The 22,023-nt window shown below is 29.9% G+C and overlaps 2 protein-coding genes across 4 annotated transcripts; both read left to right on the top strand.

Annotated features, from left to right (window-relative positions):
* The first annotated feature begins 7,207 nt into the window (after positions 1 to 7,207).
* On the top strand, positions 7,208 to 11,555 carry LOC127899770 (chaperonin CPN60-2, mitochondrial-like). 3 transcript variants are annotated; one of them, XM_052433841.1, is made up of 16 exons: positions 7,230 to 7,299; positions 7,400 to 7,424; positions 7,562 to 7,622; positions 7,744 to 7,897; positions 7,994 to 8,089; positions 8,233 to 8,340; positions 8,513 to 8,698; positions 8,839 to 8,919; positions 9,007 to 9,057; positions 9,304 to 9,366; positions 9,560 to 9,649; positions 10,314 to 10,404; positions 10,497 to 10,600; positions 10,867 to 10,960; positions 11,071 to 11,149; positions 11,227 to 11,555. In XM_052433841.1, exons 4-16 carry the CDS (start codon positions 7,778 to 7,780, stop codon positions 11,246 to 11,248), a joined length of 1,185 nt encoding a protein of 394 aa, XP_052289801.1. In that variant the 5' UTR covers positions 7,230 to 7,299; positions 7,400 to 7,424; positions 7,562 to 7,622; positions 7,744 to 7,777; the 3' UTR covers positions 11,249 to 11,555. The 3 variants fall into 3 exon arrangements, with proteins under 3 accessions (XP_052289803.1, XP_052289801.1, XP_052289799.1); XM_052433843.1 differs by lacking the exon at positions 7,400 to 7,424 and having other exon boundaries at positions 7,208 to 7,299; XM_052433839.1 differs by having other exon boundaries at positions 7,246 to 7,299; positions 7,383 to 7,424; positions 7,562 to 7,897.
* Positions 11,556 to 17,093: 5,538 nt separating this feature from the next.
* LOC102626452 (L10-interacting MYB domain-containing protein-like) lies at positions 17,094 to 17,945 on the top strand. The gene has a single exon (XM_052434932.1). The coding sequence runs from the start codon at positions 17,094 to 17,096 to the stop codon at positions 17,943 to 17,945; it is 852 nt and encodes a 283-aa protein (XP_052290892.1).
* Positions 17,946 to 22,023: the final 4,078 nt, after the last annotated feature.

Raw genomic sequence — 22,023 nt, forward strand, 5'->3', positions numbered from 1 at the left:
CAATCCATAAATTTATTTGCTTAATATATTCTTTGTAATTTTTTTTTTAACAAATTGAGCTACAATTCATGTTTCTTTTTAAAATTAAATTAACCAAATAGTATTTCTAAATTTTAACACTCAAGTCCTGCTCATTTTAATTTTTTATGTTGATATCATTGTCCATTATTGATCATTATGAAAATTCTAATAGAATGTGGAATTGTCATTTTTACCCTTACAAAGAAACAACTGAAGGTTGAGGATATTTAAACCATAAAAATATTCTTTGTACCACCTTTTAATTAAATAATTTATATTAAAAAATACTCATTCATTAAATTATTTTATGGACGAAGAATAAATCTCTGTAATTTACAACTATTTATTCTTTATCCATGCTATCTTTCATCTTGCACAAAAATAACCATTCGTATAAACTAAAAAAGAAAAATCCTTAGGAAAGGTGTAGTTCAAGAATTTCTAGGGAATATGAATGACAAGTTTATAAATAACAAAATTTTAAGAGCTATAAATCTTATATTTGGAGCATCTATGAAAAAATAACAACATTTTCAAATCAAACCACTAATTAGACCAAAGGACCTATGTTAGGATTATTGTTGATGAAAAAAAATCTGTTTCTGAAATATGATGGTTTCAACCAAAATTATTTTATTAGGTTTGAGTTTATGACAAGTAGAAATAAAAAAAAAATGGAGGATGAAGTTCAGGAGTGCTAAATTGTTATTTAGGAATAAAGAAAGCAAAGGGACGAAGTTCGGTTTCCATTTAGATGAAGATATTAATATGCAAATAATAAAATTTAATTACATATAATTTAAGAAGTATGGGACATGTTCATTAATAATATCATTGAAAACATTTAATTTACGCATCTACACAGTCACTTTGGTCATAGTTTGTTATTATTGACAAATTAATATATTTTTGTCACATATTATTTTTTTATTGACATATTCAAATAATTTATTTTATATTAAAGAGATATTATGTTATAAAATTTTTGTTATTAAATCATGTTAATTTTTCATGCATTTTGGAATTTGTACGTGAGATTACATTACTGCACATACAATGTCACTCATTCTAATAGTGAAATTAGGTCGATGGATTCAAGTGTAAAAATTTTTGAAACAATCTGGACATACATGTTAAGATTTAGAAACCTTTGACTCTTTTGATTTTTCAGCAAACATCAGGGATGGCAATGTTAGTAACCATGCAAACACATGCATCTAAACCGTTATGCAACTATTTGGTTTGGTCTAATGGTTATATCACTAAATGAAAAACAAGGGGTACCTAACGTGGATTACAAAATAGTTGGACCTTATATAGATGTTAAATTATTGTTTATTTATTTTGAATATCACTTTTACTACTTATTCATAGTTATAATATTATAAACTTACACGTTTTCTGAGTTGCTCCAGATCCTGTGCTTTTGTAGTTTGTGTTATATGTCTGCGACATTGAAAAAAAATAGTGTTACACAAATAATTAATTTATATTTTATCTCTAACTAGTATTTACTATAATGTGAAAAGCAATTATACCCCAATGGTGTCATTTCCACATAATTTTGCTCGAAGTTGGCTAGTGCAAGGCCGATATACTTAGATCCAGGATCAACAGCTATAATATTTTTCTTAAGAGCTTTACATTCTCTCAAAAGATTCTTGGCAATTTTGAGACTCATTGAGGATTTTATTTTAATTAACCAACAAATTTTCTTTTTGCCAAACGATTATGCTTGTTTTGATTTGTGCTCCTTAAATTAGATAGATAATCATGTATTTGATCATGTTTTTTTTTTAAATATAAAAGAAAAAAATCATTCATTGTACATGTATTTGTGCTCCTTGAATTAGGTAGATAATCATGCATCTGATCATGTTTTTTTTTCAAAAATATAAAAGAAAAAAATTATTTATTGCACTTGTATTTGTTTGAGGTTGAATCACGACATAAAACATCTATGCTAATTTTTTTTTTTTCAACATCCAATTAAAATCCTGGTTCTGCCACTGATTAGAAGACTTGGGTCAATTTTAAATTTTTGCTAGCATGTGAGCGGATTCAAGAGACATTGTGAACTCAAGGAACATCTCTATTCATTCCATCAGCCCATAAATATCACTAATGACCCAAAAAACCTCAGTACGAGAGCTAGAGACACAATTAATAAGTTCATGAGCCACTACACAATTGGCTTGATCATCACCAGCATGTTCTACCACTTTATTAGATCGGCCTGGATTTGCTCTTGCCGTGCAAACAACAGAATCCCATCTAAAGTTAGATTAATTACATCTTATCCTTCATTAAAAAATAAATAAAATTACATGTTATCCTAGGTTGCAATGTTAGATTTCATAATTAAAGAATAATACTTTTATATTTGAATTATCTTTATTTTCAATTATTTTTTATAATTAATTTTTTAGAGTATGTATTCATAGAATAAGGTACTTTATGTCCCATTTTATTTAATATACTTCTTTCTACTTATGAAATTTTATGGTCATAATAAAATATTAATTTTTAATTTAGCCCAAGATAATATAAAGCTTTGGGTCCGCCCCTGGTTAACTTATTGACTAGCGACTAAATAGACGATGTTTGGGTTGCCTCTCCGATGATTGAAATTTTTTTCTTTTTTTTTTTTGTGAAAAAAAGAAAATACTCAAATAGTTTTATTTTTAAATTAAATTAAAGAAGTTGTTCTTACTGAAGTACAAGACGCAGTTCCTACGAAATAAAATTAAAGAATGAAGAAGATAGAAATTGTAAAAGCTAGCTGCATACACAGCTTTTGGGCATGTATTAAAGGACAAATTAATCAAGCACGCCACCAAATTGGAACGCATTCGTGATTCACCCGATGGTGAGTTGCATAAAGGAGACTTTGCATAAAAGTACAAACTCATTAATCATTAAGACATGAAGTAGTTGTAATTATTTAATTGTAATAACTTTAATTATCAACTTCTAAAATTTATGGTAACGTTATCAATAAAATTCCGAAGGATGAAAATTGTCAATCAGTCTCATTAATAACGGCAACTTCTTGCTCAATGTCACTCGCTTTCACTCTTAATTTTGAATATTTAAGTAGTTTTCTTATTAATTAAATTGAATAAGTTGTGGTTTGTGTGTAATCACTCGAGTTTCAGCAATAATGAGTAGGGTTAGTGTTGGTATTTGCACAAAATTGTTATAACTACAATTATTAATAGTTGAAGAACACCAAATTTATTTATTGAGTAGTGTTACACATCTCAAAATTTTTATCATAAATGATATGACATTCATCAAATTGATTGGTGAGATATTACAATTAATTTACTTAAATTTGATAAGAAATTATGAAATTTAATGAATGACATGTTATTTAGAATAAACTTTGAGATAATAGGAGTCTATTACCACTCTTATTTTTTTAGACTTGGCTAGGACTGAAAAATGATGTTGAATCGTTAATAGGAAAATCATTCAAGAAAACATAGAACGACGATGCAAGGTAGCAAGAATATTAAAAAATATGTTAGAGCCGGTTAGGGATGGCAATTGGCACCGCCCGCGGCGGGTTTGTCATTATCAAAGCCAAACCCACACAAAATTTAAATTACCAAACCCACCTGCAACCCATAGCGGGTTTTAATTTTTTTAAGAAAACCCACCCGCTAAGGATTTTGACAATTACCAAACCCGCATTGGTATCCGGCGGATTTTTTGGGGAATTTTTATATTTAAAATCACAAATGTTGAATATATAAATTTACAATAATAACCTCAAATTCCACATAACATATTCAATTTTAAATTTAACTAATATAAATGAAAAATTAAAATTTCAACATCAATCCAACACAAAATTTTAAATTTTAAGTATAAAATACACAAATCCATTAAAAAAAACGACAAACTAATATCTAAAAATAACAATTACATCTCATATTATCATTCAACACAAGCTCCAAGAAAGATGTTCATTTCATTCACCATCATTAGCACCCATCCAACATGATGCCTACAATAATGATTAAGATTAATATTTTCCAAAAAATAATATTTTTCAAATACTAATCCGAAAAAACTTATATAATGAACTAATTCATGCATTAAGTTAAAGAAAAATAGTCCATACAAAAACATTTTGGTTATTTGGCACTTTGCATTGTTATACACACTACACTTGTTTATACTTTGGTTATTTGGCGCTTTGCATAATTGCATTATTTTCTTTATATATTAAATATTTAAATATTTTTCAATTAAAAATATTTAAAAAATATTGCGGGTCTAGCGGATATCCATGTGGGTATTCGCCGGATATTGGGCTAATACCAAACCCACCCGCATCCAAATGCGGGTTTCAATTTGTAATACCAAACCCACCCGCAACCCACAAAATTATCCGAAGCAGACGGGTTTTGGCGGGTGGATTTGGGCGGGTTTGTAGACACAATTGCCATCCCTATAGCCAGTTAAATGGAGAAAAATTTTAAATAGTTTTCATAAAGCATATTTTTATTTTTTTATTGAGCATAAAAATTGCATTAATCTCATGACAAAAGAGTATAAAGTTCTACTAAAACATTTTCCAGCCGAACTACAACACTAGTCGTCGAGGCGGAACTACATTCACGCCTAGCAAGGGTTGCCAAGGTTTCAAAATTTATTTTTAAAAAATAATGTGAAAACTAAAAAGTTTTCAAAATGATCCCCAATATATGTTTCAAGGCAACTCTCAATTTTCTTCATATTTTCGCAACCCCTAAATTAAAATCTTAATTCCACCACCGACTAGACGACTTTTGCAAATTCTGCTAGCTTTTGAGTTGATACTTTGCAATTTCAAGAGACAGGTTGAACTCAAAAAGCACTCATTCGTTCCATCAGCAGATGAATATCACTAATGACCTAAACAAACCTCAATACGAAAACCTTCAATCAGCCACTACACAATTGCGCTACTACAGTCATTGAATTCACATGGCAACAACATCCATGGTTGTGCACGTTTTAGCTAGCGTCTTTAATGCGCGCTCAAATTTAAGTTGGCAAAAATACATGATTTTTCTCTAAGCTCTGATTTTAATCTTGTGGGAAGGAGATGAATGAAATACTAATTTTTTTTTTTAAAGGGTGAAAGACCAAAAAAGAAAAAAGCAGTACTTGAAAATTATAAGCTCAAAAGTTGTTTAACTAGCAATTCATTCATTTATTTTTTTAGAAGGAATAATTCATGAGTTTTCAAGTCAGCTTTAACGACAATGAGATGTGAAAATAATTGTTGCATCTTCAGAAAGTAGTCCTCTTATAAGAATGCACACATCCTTTTAAAGTACAGACGTTCAGATTTTATAAGCTCATATTACAATATATTTATGTAATATTCAGAAGTTTCATCGAGAGTTTTTAAGTTACATTTCACTCTTACCCCTCCTCATCATCAAATTAAATGTATACCCTTAGAATTGCACTCGTGACTTCTTGCTTCCATTGCAATGGTTAAGCCAACTATATTCGGGATTTAAATTTACGTGATTATAATACATTCTCGAAATGGAGCGAGACTAAAATGATAATCTAAGCCTGTTAAACTAAAACCAAAACAAATGGTTGATCGTGATTTCTTTTTCATTAGATTTTAATACTAATGTATGCATGGTGTAATGTTTAGACAAAATAGATGGGCGCTTAGTGTTATTTACTTAATTTGATATCTAATTTTGAGAACCACATTGGACTGGTCCCGTTGGATCTGACTGTCCATGTAGTCTATTTTGGTCTAAATAGGGATCAAACTTTGATTGAACTTTGGACTCAAATGTGGAATCAGTTAGGGGTGGGCATGAGTTGGTTTGGGTTAGATTTTAAAACAATCCGAACTAAATTATAAAAATTTGGGCCTGACCTAAACCAACCCAAATATTTTTAACCGAGCCTAAATAATTCATTTGGGTTTTGTTTGAATTTTATAATCAAAATATTTTTTACTTTGATAAATTTAATTATATCAAAATTATAATAATTATTAATTTTATTAATTATTACATTACTATTAAAATATGAAAAAATATAGTGGATAAAAAATTATAAATAATAGATTTTACAATAACTTTATCCTTAAATTAAAGAATATTAGAAAATTAAAATAAAATTTAATTACAAAAATCATTATTTCTCAATAAATGAGAACGTAAACTTTAACAATAAACTTTCACAAACATGATATCAATAAGTAAATTAAAAGAAAGAAAATAAAAATTAGTGGTATTAACCATATTAAAACACAAATTCAAACAATGTCAATACAAATCAAAACAAGATAAGACATCCCAACTCAGATATCAAAGCAATCCATTATAATCATTTCTATCCACAGTACTTTAATTAAAATAACAACCACAAGCTATACATGTAAAGATAGTTGTATTAAGGCTCCGTTTGATACAACTTTTCAAGTAGAGATTTTGATAGTAGAGCTTTTACTTAAAAAAATTTAGATGTTTGGTTGTCAATAAGAGCTTTTATTAAAAATTTATAAAATTACTTTAATAGGCAAGTTTTTTTAAGTTATGTTATGAAAATAATGTCAAATAAGTAAAGAATATTTTAGATATTTTAATATTTAAAAAAAACTTTTCAACCTCTACTCTCAAAAGCTCAAAATTTGAGATTTTGTTAGTAGAGGCAAAATAGCTTATTTAAACTCTAAAAATTCTATAAAAAAAATAACCAAATAAAAACAAAAATTATGATAAGAGCTTATGGAATTAAATAAGCACTTATGAACATTACATAAGCCATACCAAATAAACACTAAATAAATAAAATAAAAGAGTAAATGAATAGAATATTTCATGTAACTGAGCAATCTCGAGCTGTTTACGAATATATGTGGAAAGTGTCCTAAGTTTAATATATAAAATGGTTCTGAATAAAGAGAATTTGAAAGACGAATTGAAAGAGCGAGCAGGCACTAAGATTTCCTCATTTCAATCTCATTCAGGTATATTTGATTAGTAAAGTGAAAGACCCCGAGTCCGAGTCCGAGTCCGAGTCCGAGTCCGAGTGTCCAACTAGAAAATTCATTAAATACGCACCTTCTAACCGACTCAATCCCACCACAAGGGACCCACAAAACCCACCCAACCAAACAAAACTGCCTTTTAAGTCTCATTAAGTCTCTGTTCTGTTTTGGTCAATCGAATTCCTCTGTCCTTTCTGCGCAACAAAATCACAAACGATGTTGCGCCATGCCTCTAACCTCGCCTCCAAAGTCAGGTGCACTTCTCCTTCACAGTTTACCAAATTTTTATTTTGTTTACTTTGTTTTCCTTCCACTTCTCTCATTTTGTTTATGTTAGTTAATTTGATTTTGTAGGTTGCTTGATAACAATTTTCAGCCGGTGATGATTCATTCATTCATTTATTAGTGTTTTTTGTTTCCTTTTTTCAAATAATAATAACTAATTCTGGCTTGGCTTATTCAGTTCAATTGATTAATTTCGTTGAGTTAATTTCGTTGAATTTAATTCTGTGTCAGGTTCATTTAACTCGGAGCAGACAGTATACCGCGGCGGAAGTCACTAAAAGATTTTTGGATTGTGAAACATCTTCTGGATTTTCTTAATTAAGAAATTAGATTTGCTGTGAATGGGAATGGAGTTAATTAATGGATACAGATCATCTGATCAAATTCAATTGACATCTATCTTCTGTCTGCAGGCACCAATTCTAAAGTTAAAAGGGAGAATTTTATATGCGGGAGGATGCGGAAGTGCCAGACCAAAGACAAGGGGCTAGAATGGCAATTGATGCACTTGTGGGAAATTTATACAGCACAGCACAACCCATCACATCATTCGAACAAATAGCCCTGGTTTTCTTTCTCACTTTAGACTCTTGCTCAATTTAATGATAATCCACAGAAATATATTTCATTTTGACGCGCTTTTTTTCCCATTTTAAATTGAAGTTTGGAACGGCTGCAGCAAATGGTGACAGAGTGATTGGCGAGCTCATAGCCAAGGCTTTTGAGAAAGGTTGGGGAAACAATCTTCATGTGTTAGCTGTAAGTTGCTTCTTGAATTTTTCATCGTCTTTACTTTTTTCTTATCTGCTGTGCCTCTGATTCGGTTGTTATGTTTCAGAACCTTCCATTTTGTTTCCTCTACTGTTTTATGTTTATTTTCTACTGCCTCACTACTATTGCAGGATCGGAAAACACCACCCAGTATTGAACTTCAGTTGTATTGGGGAATGACCCTAGACAGGGGCTATTTGTCACCTTACTTCATCACCAATCATAAGACGAAAGAATGTGTAAGCATTTTGAGATATCAATAAATTAATTGACGTTTTATGAGAAATTTGTGATTCTATAAAGGATAGATATATTGACAATGAAGTAATTGAGATTGCTTAGTTCTTACCTTGAAGATATAACTTTGGATCAGCCTTGTTATTAATCAACTAGTGATTTCATTTTTACTAGGTTTTACGAGATCCTTATATCATGATCCTTGAGAAAAAGGTTTCGAACTGCGTCTTCTTTGACTTATTGACAGAGATTGGACCAGTTAGAAGATATAATGGCACAGATGTACTGATCATTGCTGAAGATATTGAAAATGATCTCCTAGCAAGTCTTGTCTTAAATGGAGTGGCTACAGCAACCAAGGTGAACTTATACTTGACAGTGTTTTGCTGTTAAGAGATGGCCTACTTGAAGAATCTTCTATCATTCAATTATTCATTTAATTTTACAAAGTGAAGTTTCATATGTCTTCTCATTTTTTGTGGGTTCTGAATTGCTTGAAGGCTTGTGTCATAAAACCTCCTGGATTTGGAGAAAGTAGGAAGGCTAGCCTTCGGGACATTGCCAAATTCACGTATGGGAAGGTTGGTTCATTTGATAAATGCTCCACCTTGCTTTGCATGATTATTATGTGATTTACAAAACAATGTGTTCCTTTCTTTCTCTTTTAGGTCATGACAGGAAAAGATTTTGAATGCGTATCTCTTGGCCATGCTGAGAAGGTGAGAGATATCAGATATCAGTGACTGGTATATAATTTTCTTTGGTGTGAAAAAAAGATTTATTTTACCTAAGTAGAGCACATCATGAGAACGTTCTTCTCATCCTTGTTTCTGGTGGACTTTAATCCTTTCTTCTGGTACAACTTTGGCATAGTAATATATTAATTTTCATTTCCTTGTGTATATTGACAAGAGAGACGAGGTTTTGCTCAAACAATATGTCTTAGCCCTCTTTTATCATTGTAGATTACGGTATCAAAGGATCAGACGGTTATCCTTCTTTGTAAGGCTTGCATAGGACACGAAAAGGTCTGTGTTGTGACATTTCACATGATTTTCCAACAAGTTATCAGAATTTTCAATTGTGTTTATAATTTGAAGCGACTCTGCTTTTCAGTTTATACTGTTTGGCTCTTTTGTGCTTCTTTGGGCTGTTTCTATATTTTTGGACAACTTGCTTACCCTTTTGCTAATTTTCTTTTCTTAAATATGTCTGTTGCAGTTGTTACAGTGGAGATTCACAATGGAAAATTTACAAGATTTCCCTGAAGAGAGCTGTACAAAGCACTCTTATCTCGCTGCTGTTATAAAGGTTTGGTTATTTGGAATTGTAAATTAGTTCTTCAAGAGCTTTGAAACTGACTTGTGCTGGGCATAGAATGAAAGTTCTCAGCCTAACATGACCTATTAGCACGATCCATTTGGGCCAAGTCATGACCAGGTCTAAACTCTAAATCCTGGTTGGCCAGCCAAGAAATTTGAATTTTCTTTTATCTGCTATTAAAAAAGTTGAATAAACTCATTTATAGGGAGGATCAATGATCAGGTCATTTTGGATAAAATGATTTAATTAATTGACTAATTCTTTGGATTCATATTACATTCCCATCTTCATATGATTATAATTGAAGTATAGAGTAGACTGATACCGTACAAATACTTTGATACTTTAAAATGGGAAAAAGAGAAGAAAAACAGTACCAAACAGTCAATTAGACATTATAATATATGTGAAGTTTTGGAACTGGATTTTGGTAGAAGTATATATTCCTTGCTAATAGGAACGTGCCAAAGATGAATTCAATTTGCTTGTTTGGTTACAGTAATTGCATTTAGAAGACATGACTGCATCTTATTCTGTTGTTGCATCATGCTATAAATGAAATTTGGCTCGTTGAGATGAAAGATTGTTGAATTAGAGATGTTAGGTAAGGAAGTATTCTGATTTGAAATGAAACGGGTGCTGTTGTTGTAAGGTCTGTGGAAGTAATAAAGCTGAAGTGCGTGAAAAGAAGGATAGAGTTGCTAATGCCATAAATGCTGTCAAGGCTGCAAAGGAAGGAGTTGGTAAACCTCTTATATTTTTGGCTTTTGTTGGTCTATCTTGTTTGATTGATGCATGACATACAAATGTTATATGTATTCTGATGCATTTGCAGTTAGTGTGATGTCACTTTTATATGCCTGCAAGGAGTTGGATAAATTGCAAACTGCTAACCATGGTCAGAAGATTGGTGTTCAAGCTATCCAATATGCTCTTGAGGTTTTCTTTATTCTTCTTTTTAATTATGTATGTGATATTTCTAAAAGCTCTTATTGTCTATCTGTCTAAAGGCAGAGGGCTGCTAAGATTATTCCTCGTTGAAAGGTGAAAAGTGACATATACTTCACAAAATGCATGCGTGGTTTTCGTTATGGGGCATGAGCCTTATCTTTTATGTATCTCAAGAGTGAATCATGGTAGAGAATATTGGTAACAAAATGTCTAGTTTTTCAGAGCCTTCTGATTGGTTGAGCCTGCATCTGCAGATGCTGGTGAGCGCGATTGCTTATAGCGCTGGAGTTGATGGGTCAGTTGTTAGCAAGCTACTCGAGGGATCCAAGCCTAAACCCCTCGGTAAAGGTTTGCGTCTGTTTCCCCCTTTTTCGAATAATGGAAATTTGAAAAGGAAACGAGTGAAATTCGAGGGTTGGGAATTAAGGTGAGGGTACTTTGATCTACATTTGTGTCAGGTGAAAATGCAGATATGCTTATGCCAGAAATTGTTTTTCCATTGAAAACCATAAGAGCAGTCTTGGTGGAGGCTACAAGGTAACTAGTTATTTAAAACCTTTAAGCTTATGCTAATTTTTTATCTAAGCACATATTAATTCTTTCTTCTTGTGTAGTGAGATGTTAGCAAGACTTTGAAATTGAGGCTCTTAAGGTGGCTCAGCTTGTCTTTCCAAGAATATTTGCAAAGAAAGTTCCAGCTGATACAAGCCTCCAGAGTAAAACAAAGGCGTAATGGAGGCTTCTATCAGCTTTCACTGGGTGCTGTTATGGTTACGGTGATTTATAATCCAAATTCTCATGGCACATTATATTTATTTATTATTTGTTTGAAAAGCATACATTAAGCTTTTTCATAAACTATACACGAACAAGAAACGGAATATATTGGTCATCAGGAGTTGCGCCTTAGATAAATAATACATGGATGCTCCAACTTCTTATATGCAGTTTATTTTTTTTCTTTTTCCCCTTATTTTCCCTTTTCTGTTAGAAGCAAAAATATTCTCGACATCCCATTTCTAATCTATGTATATAATATCCCTCCAATAAAATGTTGCCAGATTATGATTGCTATTACCATTAGCAAGTGGTGAGTGGTAGATTTGTTGTTTTGTTGCAAAATTAATATGTCAACTTTATTGCAAACTTTGCCCTTGAAATCGGAAGTCTCCAACTTCTTATATGCAGTTTATTTTTTTTCTTTTTCCCCTTATTTTCCCTTTTCTATTAGAAGCAAAAATATTCTCGACATCCCATTTCTAATCTATGTATATAATATCCCTCCAATAAAATGTTGCCAGATTATGATTGCTATTACCATTAGCAAGAGGTGAGTGGTAGATTTGTTGTTTTGTTGCAAAATTAATATGTCAACTTTATTGCAAACTTTGCCCTTGAAATCGGAAGTCTTCTATTTTTTTTTTAATTTTTTGAAAAAATAAGAATGGTATTTAAATAAGAAGGGATATCGACGGAATTGAACTGATGGTGTGCTTGTTTATCAGTCACATTCTTGTTTATTTTTCAGAAAATACAATCCATAATAAGAATCAATTTTATAGGACCACTCAAAATGAGAATGTGGAATAAAAATCTCATTTTCTAAACTGGTCTTTTTTTTTACCCTTATTGATATTGAAATTCAAAAATTTCTTTTTCACCCCCATATAAATACATAAAAAAAATCAATTACTTCAATAATTTTATTATTTAAAATTAACATTTATAAAAAATTATTATAAAAGAATTTTTTTTTCTGGAAAACTAGTTTAGCGTAATATTATTAAGAAATATACATACATTTTAGTTTTATTAGTTTAGCTCAATTTTGCTTTTTTTTTTTTGGAAGTCAGTGTTTTATATTTATTTTAGTGCATGTAATATGTAAAAATAACTTGATTTTACCTATTTTGATAAATTTACGTTATTTTGGATTTAAATATAAAAGGTATTAAAACTCCATTTATATCAGTTTTTTTAATTATTAATAATGTTCTCTTTGAGAAGGATATAAGTCTTCCATCACTTTCATTTTGTGTCACATTATAATTTGTGATACATTTGGCAACTCGCATTACATTGTATTGCAATTGCATTAAAACACTACTCTTATGCTAACTCATGCTTGGTTAAAATTTTTAGTTGCATTTGCACTACATTTAAAAGTTGGCTAATATAAGAAAAGGTGTATAAAATAGATTCGCAGGGGAGACGGTGGTAGGGTTTCAGCTGTATTATATTCAAACATTGTTTATATTTTAATTATAATCATATAACTTTTATTATTTAATGAATTATAGGAAATTTAAATTTATTATATATTAATTTATATTTAAATAAAAATTTAATTTAATTAATAATAAAAGATAGTAACACACCTAAATATTTAATAAATAAATGATTATACATTATTTTATTTCATTAAATATAATCATTTTAATTATTTACTTTAAATATGAAAAAAGTATTTTAATTTTATTTTATCATTTATTATTCAATAAAAATTAATTTATAACTTAATATCATATTGTTTTATAAATATAATATAATATAATTTAATTTATATTATGTAATTATGTAGTATTATACTTTTAAATATAATATTAAATTTTACTACATTATAATATGATTATACTATATTCCGATAACTAATATATAGAGATAAATTAGATTATAATATAATATTATTAATATTAGAACATAGTATTGTAGTGTTTTATTATTTAATCATAGTATATGATTAAATCATGTTTATTATAAAATTAATATATAAAAATAATTATTTAATACTTAATTTCAATAATTAATAATGGAATCCTAAAATATTAATAAATTTAAATAATATTAATTTAATTTTGGCATCAATATAAAAATAATATTATTATCATAATATTGTCTATGTTGCGCCAAACATAATATTGCAATGTAGATATCCTAATGCAATACATCGTAACACAATACAATTAATGCAAAAAGTGTGCCAAACAAATCCATAAAGCACAAAAATTAAAGAAAGTGAAAGGACAATAAAAACAGGCAAAAAAATAAAAACAGGTCGTATTCTTTAGTCAAGACTCAAGGGTGGAAATTGATACTATTTGCAATTATTAGGTGGAAAATTGATTTTCTTTTTCCCAATGGATATAACATTGATGGATGATACAGATTTTATACAGTTGGCGCAAAATTGAATTAATTTAAATTTTTGTAGCATTTTCTATATTGGAGTAATATTCAAATCAACAGCTGATAATATCTTTAAATTTCAATAACTTTAATTAGCATCATCAACAATCAGTTGAAATGTTATCAATATAATTCCTCAGGAGGAAAATTGTCGGCTAGTCTTATTAGTCAGCACGATTTCTTGAGTCATTATCACTCAGACTCACTCATAAATTTGAATATGTAGGTAGATTTCTAATTAATTAAATTGAATAGTTGTGTTTTGTACCCGTGATCACTTGAATTCCACTAATAATTATTAAAAGTTGAAGAGCATCAAATTTATTTTTTTTTCAAACTTGTCGAGGATTGAAAAACATTGTTGAATCATTAATAGGAAAATCGTTCGAAAAAACGTAGAATGAGGATGCAAGACAGCAAGAATATTAATAAGTATGTTAAAGCCGGCTAAATTAAGAAAATTTTATGTAAAATGTAATAAAAAATATAAAGACATTTTTGAGTAGTCAATTTTAGCTTTCTTTCACAAAATAGTATTATAAAAGACAATTGGTAAAATGTAATAAAAATGGCACGAGAAAAGGTTAGTAGAGGTGATTTTCCTTGTAGTTATTAAAACATATGAAGTAATGGACACACACACATATTCAGTACTTCTATTTACCCCTATTTATTAATAGGTGGGAAATTAAAGTCGTAATTACCATAATGTATTATGAATTGATATGTGAAATATAAATATTAACAAAAGCTAATTTGTAGACTAATAAAGTAAACCATATTTTATGGGCACTAGATACATTAATCTAATGTCAAATGAGATATACCACGTGATATTTCAAACTGTAGTCCAATTTTCAGCATTTGCATATGGTTTTATAAGCTAGTAAACCAATAAAATATACCATGAGAAATCAAAGGCTATTGCATATATTGCACCACTGGATATATATATATATATACACATATAACTTCCGTTAATCTTCCATGGCCATGCATTAGAATAAAATAATCTAACCGCACAAACTATATCCGATTGATAAATTTTGAAATTATTTTGATTACATGATAATCGAATTATCTTATAACATTAAGGGTATGAATTAAGTACTATTTTATCAATTTTGAGTATCGCATTGAGTTTTCAAATTAATTAAATGTTGAAACTCTTTCATGTTTGGCCTGACATTATTACTTAATAAAATTACGAAAAGCCAATAATGAATGGTGAAGGATACATAGTAAAATAAACTTTAAAATGTAATTAAGTATTCCCATGAATTTTGTGTAATTAAACAAAATATGTTATTTAAGTGAAATTGTGAGAATATTTAAAATTGTAGGGGTGGTCACTAAAATTTCTCGGACTTGAGCAAACTACACGATCCCACACGGTTTATTTTAACAAATAAAACTTGTTAACCGCTGACTGTTGGTAGAATAAGTTCGTATCAATAAAACACAATTCAAACTCATATTTGCAAGCAGCAAACAATATCTCATCAAGGAACAAATTTGAGTGGAGTTTTTGGTCAATCAATCTAAATAAATTTGAGTAGAGTTTTTTGGCAATTAATCAAGTTTTTGAGTTTTCAAAAAATTTATGTTCAAGGTAAATCTAGGAGCTATCATTACAAGAAAGCAATGGATATTGATCAATAAAGTTAGTACTGTATATATTCTTTGTAATTTGATATTTAGAACTGTTATGATTATTTTGTTGTTGAGTAGAGAGATGGTTATGTGGAGATTTCAGCTATGTAACCATGTAATGACCAATGCTTTAAAATCAAACACTTGTTCGATAATTTGACAAAACAAAAAAAAACATGTAGAAATGTAAGAAAATTGAGCATGTAATGTCTGGCAGTCATGCTTCTAGGGGAAAGAGGCTGAAACAAAGAACTAATACATTTTTTAAGTTGGTTGCTTCAGTGATTCTGAGCAGTCAGCATTCTTTAAGCCATATATTCATGTAGAAACCTTCAAATAGAAAACCGTAAAATTCTTTGAACTCCTGAGGAATAAATCTTTCTAGACATATATAGTTTCTAATTTTATTCCTTGTTAATTGATATCAGTTAATTCAAAAACTTCGGGTCTTGTGTGGTTTCAAGACAGTTGTGACCTTTGTGCACTAAGGGCCCGTTTGGGAGTGTGGTGAGGTAGCTGGGTTGTCAAAGCCCAGCTACTAAAGTGTTTGGTAACACTTATACCTGGGTTTTGACAATTTAGCAGATTTGTTTTCCCAGCTGCAAGTTTAATTACTAAATTAGCCTTATATATTATTCCATTTTAATTTTATCAAACAGTCGTGTCAGTGGGAGTTCTATTTCAAATCAATTTTTTTAAACAAACCCTAAACACCCATTCTCATCAGCACGATTCCGACTGTGGGAGTTCCAATTGATGCGATTCCGACACTGGCCACTCTCATACGCCTCTGTCAGTGGTGCGTTTTCCTCTACCCGTTGTTCATTTTTTAGTGCTCCTTTACTCTATTGCAAGCAATTTTTCATTTTCTTCCTTTTCGTTCATAAAATGTTGGGGCTTTTGTTTAGAATAAATTGATGGGTGATGGGTCATGTGTGATTTATTTGCTTGTAACCATTGTTTTTATCGTAGTTTTTATTTTTGTAGTTGCTTTTTGTAGACATGCACAGCCCCTGTTTGATTTGAGTTTCTAGTTCTACAAAACATTAAATAATAAAATGCATGCCTACGTTATGAAATACTATGCTTCAGTAAACAAAGGGAAGTTTGTCAAATTCCGGATTTCAAGTTGATGTTTTGGCACAGTCAAAAGAAGGGGGAAAGTGTTGCAATTGCAATTGTATAGGTCTTATCCAATTTCTTTGGGATGGGCCAAAAGAATAGTACAGGAAATATCAAAGCACGTAGCAAATTTGAGATTGTGAGGCTAAATGCAATTGCAGTTTGTACCTAATGATTGTTTAGTTGAATTTCTTTGTTTCCTAGTCTGGTTTGTCTTTTGTTGCTTTATTGACTTTCTTGTAATTGTTTCTATTCGTGGGCTATGATCATTATTGTTTGCTGGAAAAGTATTTCAAGTAAACTAAGTGTTTGATTAAAAGTATTTCAAGTAAAGTAACAACTAAAGTAACTTGTTCTGGTTTGTCTTTTTTTTTTAAATTTTTTTAATATCGAATTATTTTTCCTTCCACCATCCATAACAAGATTCTAGTAATTTTATTAACTTCTATGTTCTTATTTTTCCTGTATTGTTGTTTGACAAAGAAATATTTTTTTTTCCTAGGTTTAAGTGTATGAAATTATGTCTAATAGCTCAACTAGTAAGGCTACCTGGAACCCCCAGACTTTAGATGTATTTTGTGACTTATGCATTAAAGAGGTGGATGCCGGACATCGTCCTGGGACTCATTTGACTTCCCAAGGATATGAAAATTTGATTAAGGAGTTCATTAGAGAAACTGGATTAGATTACAACAGAACTCAAATGAAAAATAAATGGGATTCTTTTAGAACTGATTGGAAATTGTGGAAGAATTTGATTGGTAAGGAAGCTGGTTTAGGGTGGAATCATAGGTTGAGGACAATTGATGCAAGTGAGGAATGGTGGGAAAAGAAAATAAAGGAAAATCTGCAATTCAGTAGATTTCGGAAAAATGGTATTGATCCAGAGTTGGAGAAAAAAATAAATTTAATGTTCATGAACACTGTGGCTACTGGTGAGCATGTTTGGGTTCCCTCATCTGGTTTTCCTTTAGAGAGTAATGACGCATCTGAATCTCTTTGTGTTGAGAGTACTGCTGACTCTGATGAGTATATTGTGTCTGATGATAGTAAGGGAAGCAAAGGTAAAAGAGTGGCCTTAAAAGGGAACAAAGTAGGAGGTGCTGTAAAACTGTCAAGGCAGCTTGATCGTCTCATTGATGCAGTAGAGAAAAGGAACACAACTTCAAACTCTCAAAATGATACAAGTGGGAAAGAGATTTATAAAGCATTGGAAGTGGTTGCTTCTTTACCAAACATTGAGGCTGGGAGTAAAGTGTGGTTATTTGCTAGTCAGTTGTTTACGGACAAAGTGAAAAGGGATTTATTTAATGAGATAGAAGATCCAAATGTCAAATTGAAATGGCTTAAGTATGAGAAAAATACAAAGTGAAAATGTATTGTATTTATGAAACAATATTTTGTAAATTATGTTTATGAATGAATACTTTTTATTTTGTCACTGATTACACTTTATATTACATTTACAATGTATATGAATTGTTGCTATTGATTTATTTGCTTGAGGCTTATTTATGGAAATATTTCTGGACTATTTGCTTGAGGAAAAATAATAGCATTGAAATTATTATTAGTATATCTTCCATAATTATGTCTTAACTTCTCAGCAAGCTCTGGCTCTTGGCGTATAATTTCCTTCACAAAATCCACATGCCCAAGCATACATAATTAATTTATCCTGTTGAAGCACATGAGCCATTCTTTGTGATTAATTAATTACAACTTAATTACTTAATTATTTCTCTTGCATATGTAATTGGTTGACTTTATTCTGGCTGTAATAAATACCATGAGTTGTAAGAATCATTAACCTTCTTATAGGCCTCATATATGCATGATCGTATAGATAATGCTAATAAACGTTCTTCAAATTAAGTTCATTAATTTCATATTTCTGTCTTATATTTATGCTTCCAAATGGATAATTTTCTTGAGAACTTTCAACATACTCAATTATTTCTTGTCCAATATTATTCTAACAACTAAGAAGAATAAGAATAAAGGGACCCTTTATTTATGCTTTCAACCAAGAAGAATAAAGGGACCCTTTATGAAAAAAAAATAAAATTCTAAGAGCTATAAATCTTATATTTGGAGCATTTATGAAAATAATAATAATAATATTTTCAAGGGTCCCTTTATGATGCCGTAATTTTTTTACGGTATCAGTAGTGTGGGAAATATATACCGTTAGATCTAATCAACAGTACATATTATTTATATTAATGAAAATTTTTAATTATTTGAAAATTATGTTAATTGGTTAACAAACCTGTAAAATAGGTAATTTTAAATTTAAAATGAAAAAGAAACAGAGATATAGTCAAATACAATCTCTCTTTATCTCTCACGTTCATGTTTTTATAATTGGATTCTTTAAGATTATCTCTGTCTCCTTATGATTAGATGAAAGAGATTCAATAAATTTCTCTTAATAAATATTTCAGTAGTTTTAATCGTATTTTCAAATTGGAATTTTTTAATAACGTAACAGCTGTATTTTTATTGTATTGTCAATTTATTGCCTTGAGTATTTGCTGCCATGGTTTAAGATCTGTCCTACGCTGCTTAAAATCATTCTATAACGTGCCTAAAGGCACCAGGCGGTTTAGAGGCTCGTGTGGTTCACAGATTACCAACCATAGAGAAAAAGTAAATGGGGAGAGAACCATGAGGCAAGGTGCACTCACTACTAAAAAAATGACCTTTACTGACACTTAGTTTCTGACACTTTATAAAAAGTATCAGTAATTATGTACATATGCACCATTTTCCGCTTTTAACAAACAAGTATTATAAATTATTGATACTAACGTGATTATGTGATTATGCTATTACAGTGCTAAAAAGAATGCAGGATTAATTAATCCGCAAGGCAACTAGGCAAGTGGATATGTATCTGTTTGATGATAGATTAGTTTTGAGAAATTCATTTATCTTATTTAAAAGATTTTCTTATTTTTCTTAGTTGTTAGAATAACACTGGACAAGAAATAACTGAGTATGTTGAAAATTCTCAAGAAAATTATCCATTTTGGAAGCATAAATATAGGACAGAAATATGAAATTAATGAACTTAATTTGAAGAAAGTTTATTAGCATTATCTATACGATCATCTATGAGGCCTATAAGAAGGTTAATGATTCTTACAATTCATGGTATTTATTACAGCCAAAAAAAAGTCAACTAATTACGTATGCAAGAGAAATAATTAAGTAATTAAGTTGTAATTAATTAATCACAAAGAATGGCTTATTTGCTTTTTAGATTGAAGCCCTTGCTGGGAAGTTCAATTCACTTTATCACATATGATCAAAACCACAGTTTCTAGTGTCGTTTTTTTGGGGTTTTGTTGATTACACGGAAAGTAACTAATTACTACAACTAAAGCATGCAAAACAATATTAGAAGCAAAATGATTTTTGGATCTGAAGGGGCAATTATTTTTTTTTCAAGTTTGTTATATGTTCTTTTGTGAAGACCTGAAGATTCGAGAGTCAGATTAATAATTTTGTCTCTCTTAGGCTTTATGCTGTGAGAATGAACTTTATCTCTTTTAATTCTCTGTCATTTTCTCAATGAAGGCAACAAGAGAAAATTCAATCTTTAAAAGTCTCAACATTCAGAATTTGGCCAGTCTAGTTGTCTACTTTGCATCTGCTGGAGTATAATATCGCCAAGAGATTTTTCCATTGCACTTTACGAATTTATATTACTTTGAGGAGGGAATTCAGTTGACTACTAATATCTTACAATTGAAATTTAAATGTCGGTCTTTAAATTCTAAAAATTAAAGGCAAGCCCCATATGAAAATATAGATGTTAAAATCTTCATTTTTGTTTATTGATACTTTATTTGTTAGTATCATTATTTTATAGATATACTTGATGTTACACGATTGACTAAATATTAACATTAAAATGCAGATGGAAAGAAAAGATGATGGAGGGCTCCATAAAAGCATAAAAACAAACGGAGAGGGTGAAGCAAACTTTCAAAATTGCAACCATGAGAATTGAAATAGTTTAAGTAAGGTTTTTTTAAAATCATAAATAATGTACAAAAGAAAACTTAATGAAGGATTATTTGAACCCAAATTCTCATTTGAACCAGTATTAAAAAAATTTATTATTAAATTGTCTCTAACATAAGATACTGTTATGGACTTAATAATGCGTATTTCATCTTGAAGTCATCTCTAAATTTGCTTAATGTATACAGAAAAAAAAAATTGTTTCATAGTTATTAATTTTTCTTCAACTCCTCTAGTTGAAAACAGATCAAACTGAGTTGTTAAATATTGGATTTGGTGAAAACTATATCACTAGTCAAGCTATTCTAGATTCAAACAATCAAATCTATTTCATTGAATTCGAACTATATAAGAAAGAGGAAAGCCATGCCATTGAAAAATATTGTGCGCTTTAGTTTAGTTGTTTAATTGATTATTGATTACAACTATAATTTTATTATTACTTTATTTTTTCATGATATTATATATGTTTTATAGCGGTTTAATGACAATAATGGGCAAAAAAATTAATTCCACTTAATAAGTTGAGGGATTTGGTTTTTGGGTATGAACAGGTTACGGGTTGGATAGATAGAAGAAGAAGAAGGAGAAGAAGAAGAATGGAAGAAAAAAGTTGCAGAAAATCATGAATTAGTTTCAAAGGTATATTAGGTATTAAGATGGATTTATAAAGTATAATATAAACTTTTAAATTTTAACAATGGTTTTAATGAGTAAAGGAATTTTGAAACTAATCCGGTGGATTTAAAATGTACTCATTAAAACTTAATTATTTTTTTTTGTTTTTTGAAAAGACTAAAACTTAATTATTTAAAATTAATATATTAGTGCATAGAATAATGAAGCGATCAAGGTAATTTTTACAGCATAAATAATCCTACTCTTTTATGAAATAGTAACTCTTGGAATTGTCTGATTAGATTATCAGAAGATGTTTGCTTGTGGATGCCAACTGACGTTACAAAGTGATAAATGGATGAACGCACTGTTAACGGGATAATAAGTTGTATATGTAGGATTAACGTGTGTGTAGAAGAAATCTTGCGGTTATAATAGACTTGAAAGGTATAGTCCGTGCACATCTCACTATTTGGTGCGTATGAATTTTAGCAATTGATAAACCGTGAAATCAATCAAATCATTACCGGCTATGACTAACATGATCAGCCATAATTATTTCTTGTCTCCAAAGAATTATTAGTAAACAGTAAAAGGAAGTCTTCAATGTGAAGAATTATCTGTGAATTCTTGTTCCTAAGTTCGATCCATTGTGTACGTGAGATGAAACTAAAAAATTAAAAAAGAAAGAAATTAACAATAAAGAAGAACGATCAAGAAGAAGACGAAGAATAAAAAAAAAAGGGAATTAAGAAATAAAGAAGACGAGGGGTGGAAAATAGTATTGAATGAGAAAT

The sequence above is a fragment of the Citrus sinensis genome, chromosome 2 (genome assembly GCF_022201045.2).
Source record: "Citrus sinensis cultivar Valencia sweet orange chromosome 2, DVS_A1.0, whole genome shotgun sequence".
NCBI lineage: Eukaryota > Viridiplantae > Streptophyta > Magnoliopsida > Sapindales > Rutaceae > Citrus > Citrus sinensis.

What these genes read in the sequence shown, in the direction of transcription:
- LOC127899770 (XM_052433843.1), top strand. Translation starts at nt 7,778, where the DNA reads ATGCGGGAGGATGCGGAAGTGCCAGACCAAAGACAAGGGGCTAGAATG. An exon ending in CATTCGAACAAATAGCCCTG is followed by an intron (nt 7,898 to 7,993) that starts GTTTTCTTTCTC and finishes TTTAAATTGAAG; the next exon opens with TTTGGAACGGCTGCAGCAAA. An exon ending in CTCTTGGCCATGCTGAGAAG is followed by an intron (nt 9,058 to 9,303) that starts GTGAGAGATATC and finishes TTATCATTGTAG; the next exon opens with ATTACGGTATCAAAGGATCA.
- LOC102626452 (XM_052434932.1), top strand. Translation starts at nt 17,094, where the DNA reads ATGTCTAATAGCTCAACTAGTAAGGCTACCTGGAACCCCCAGACTTTA.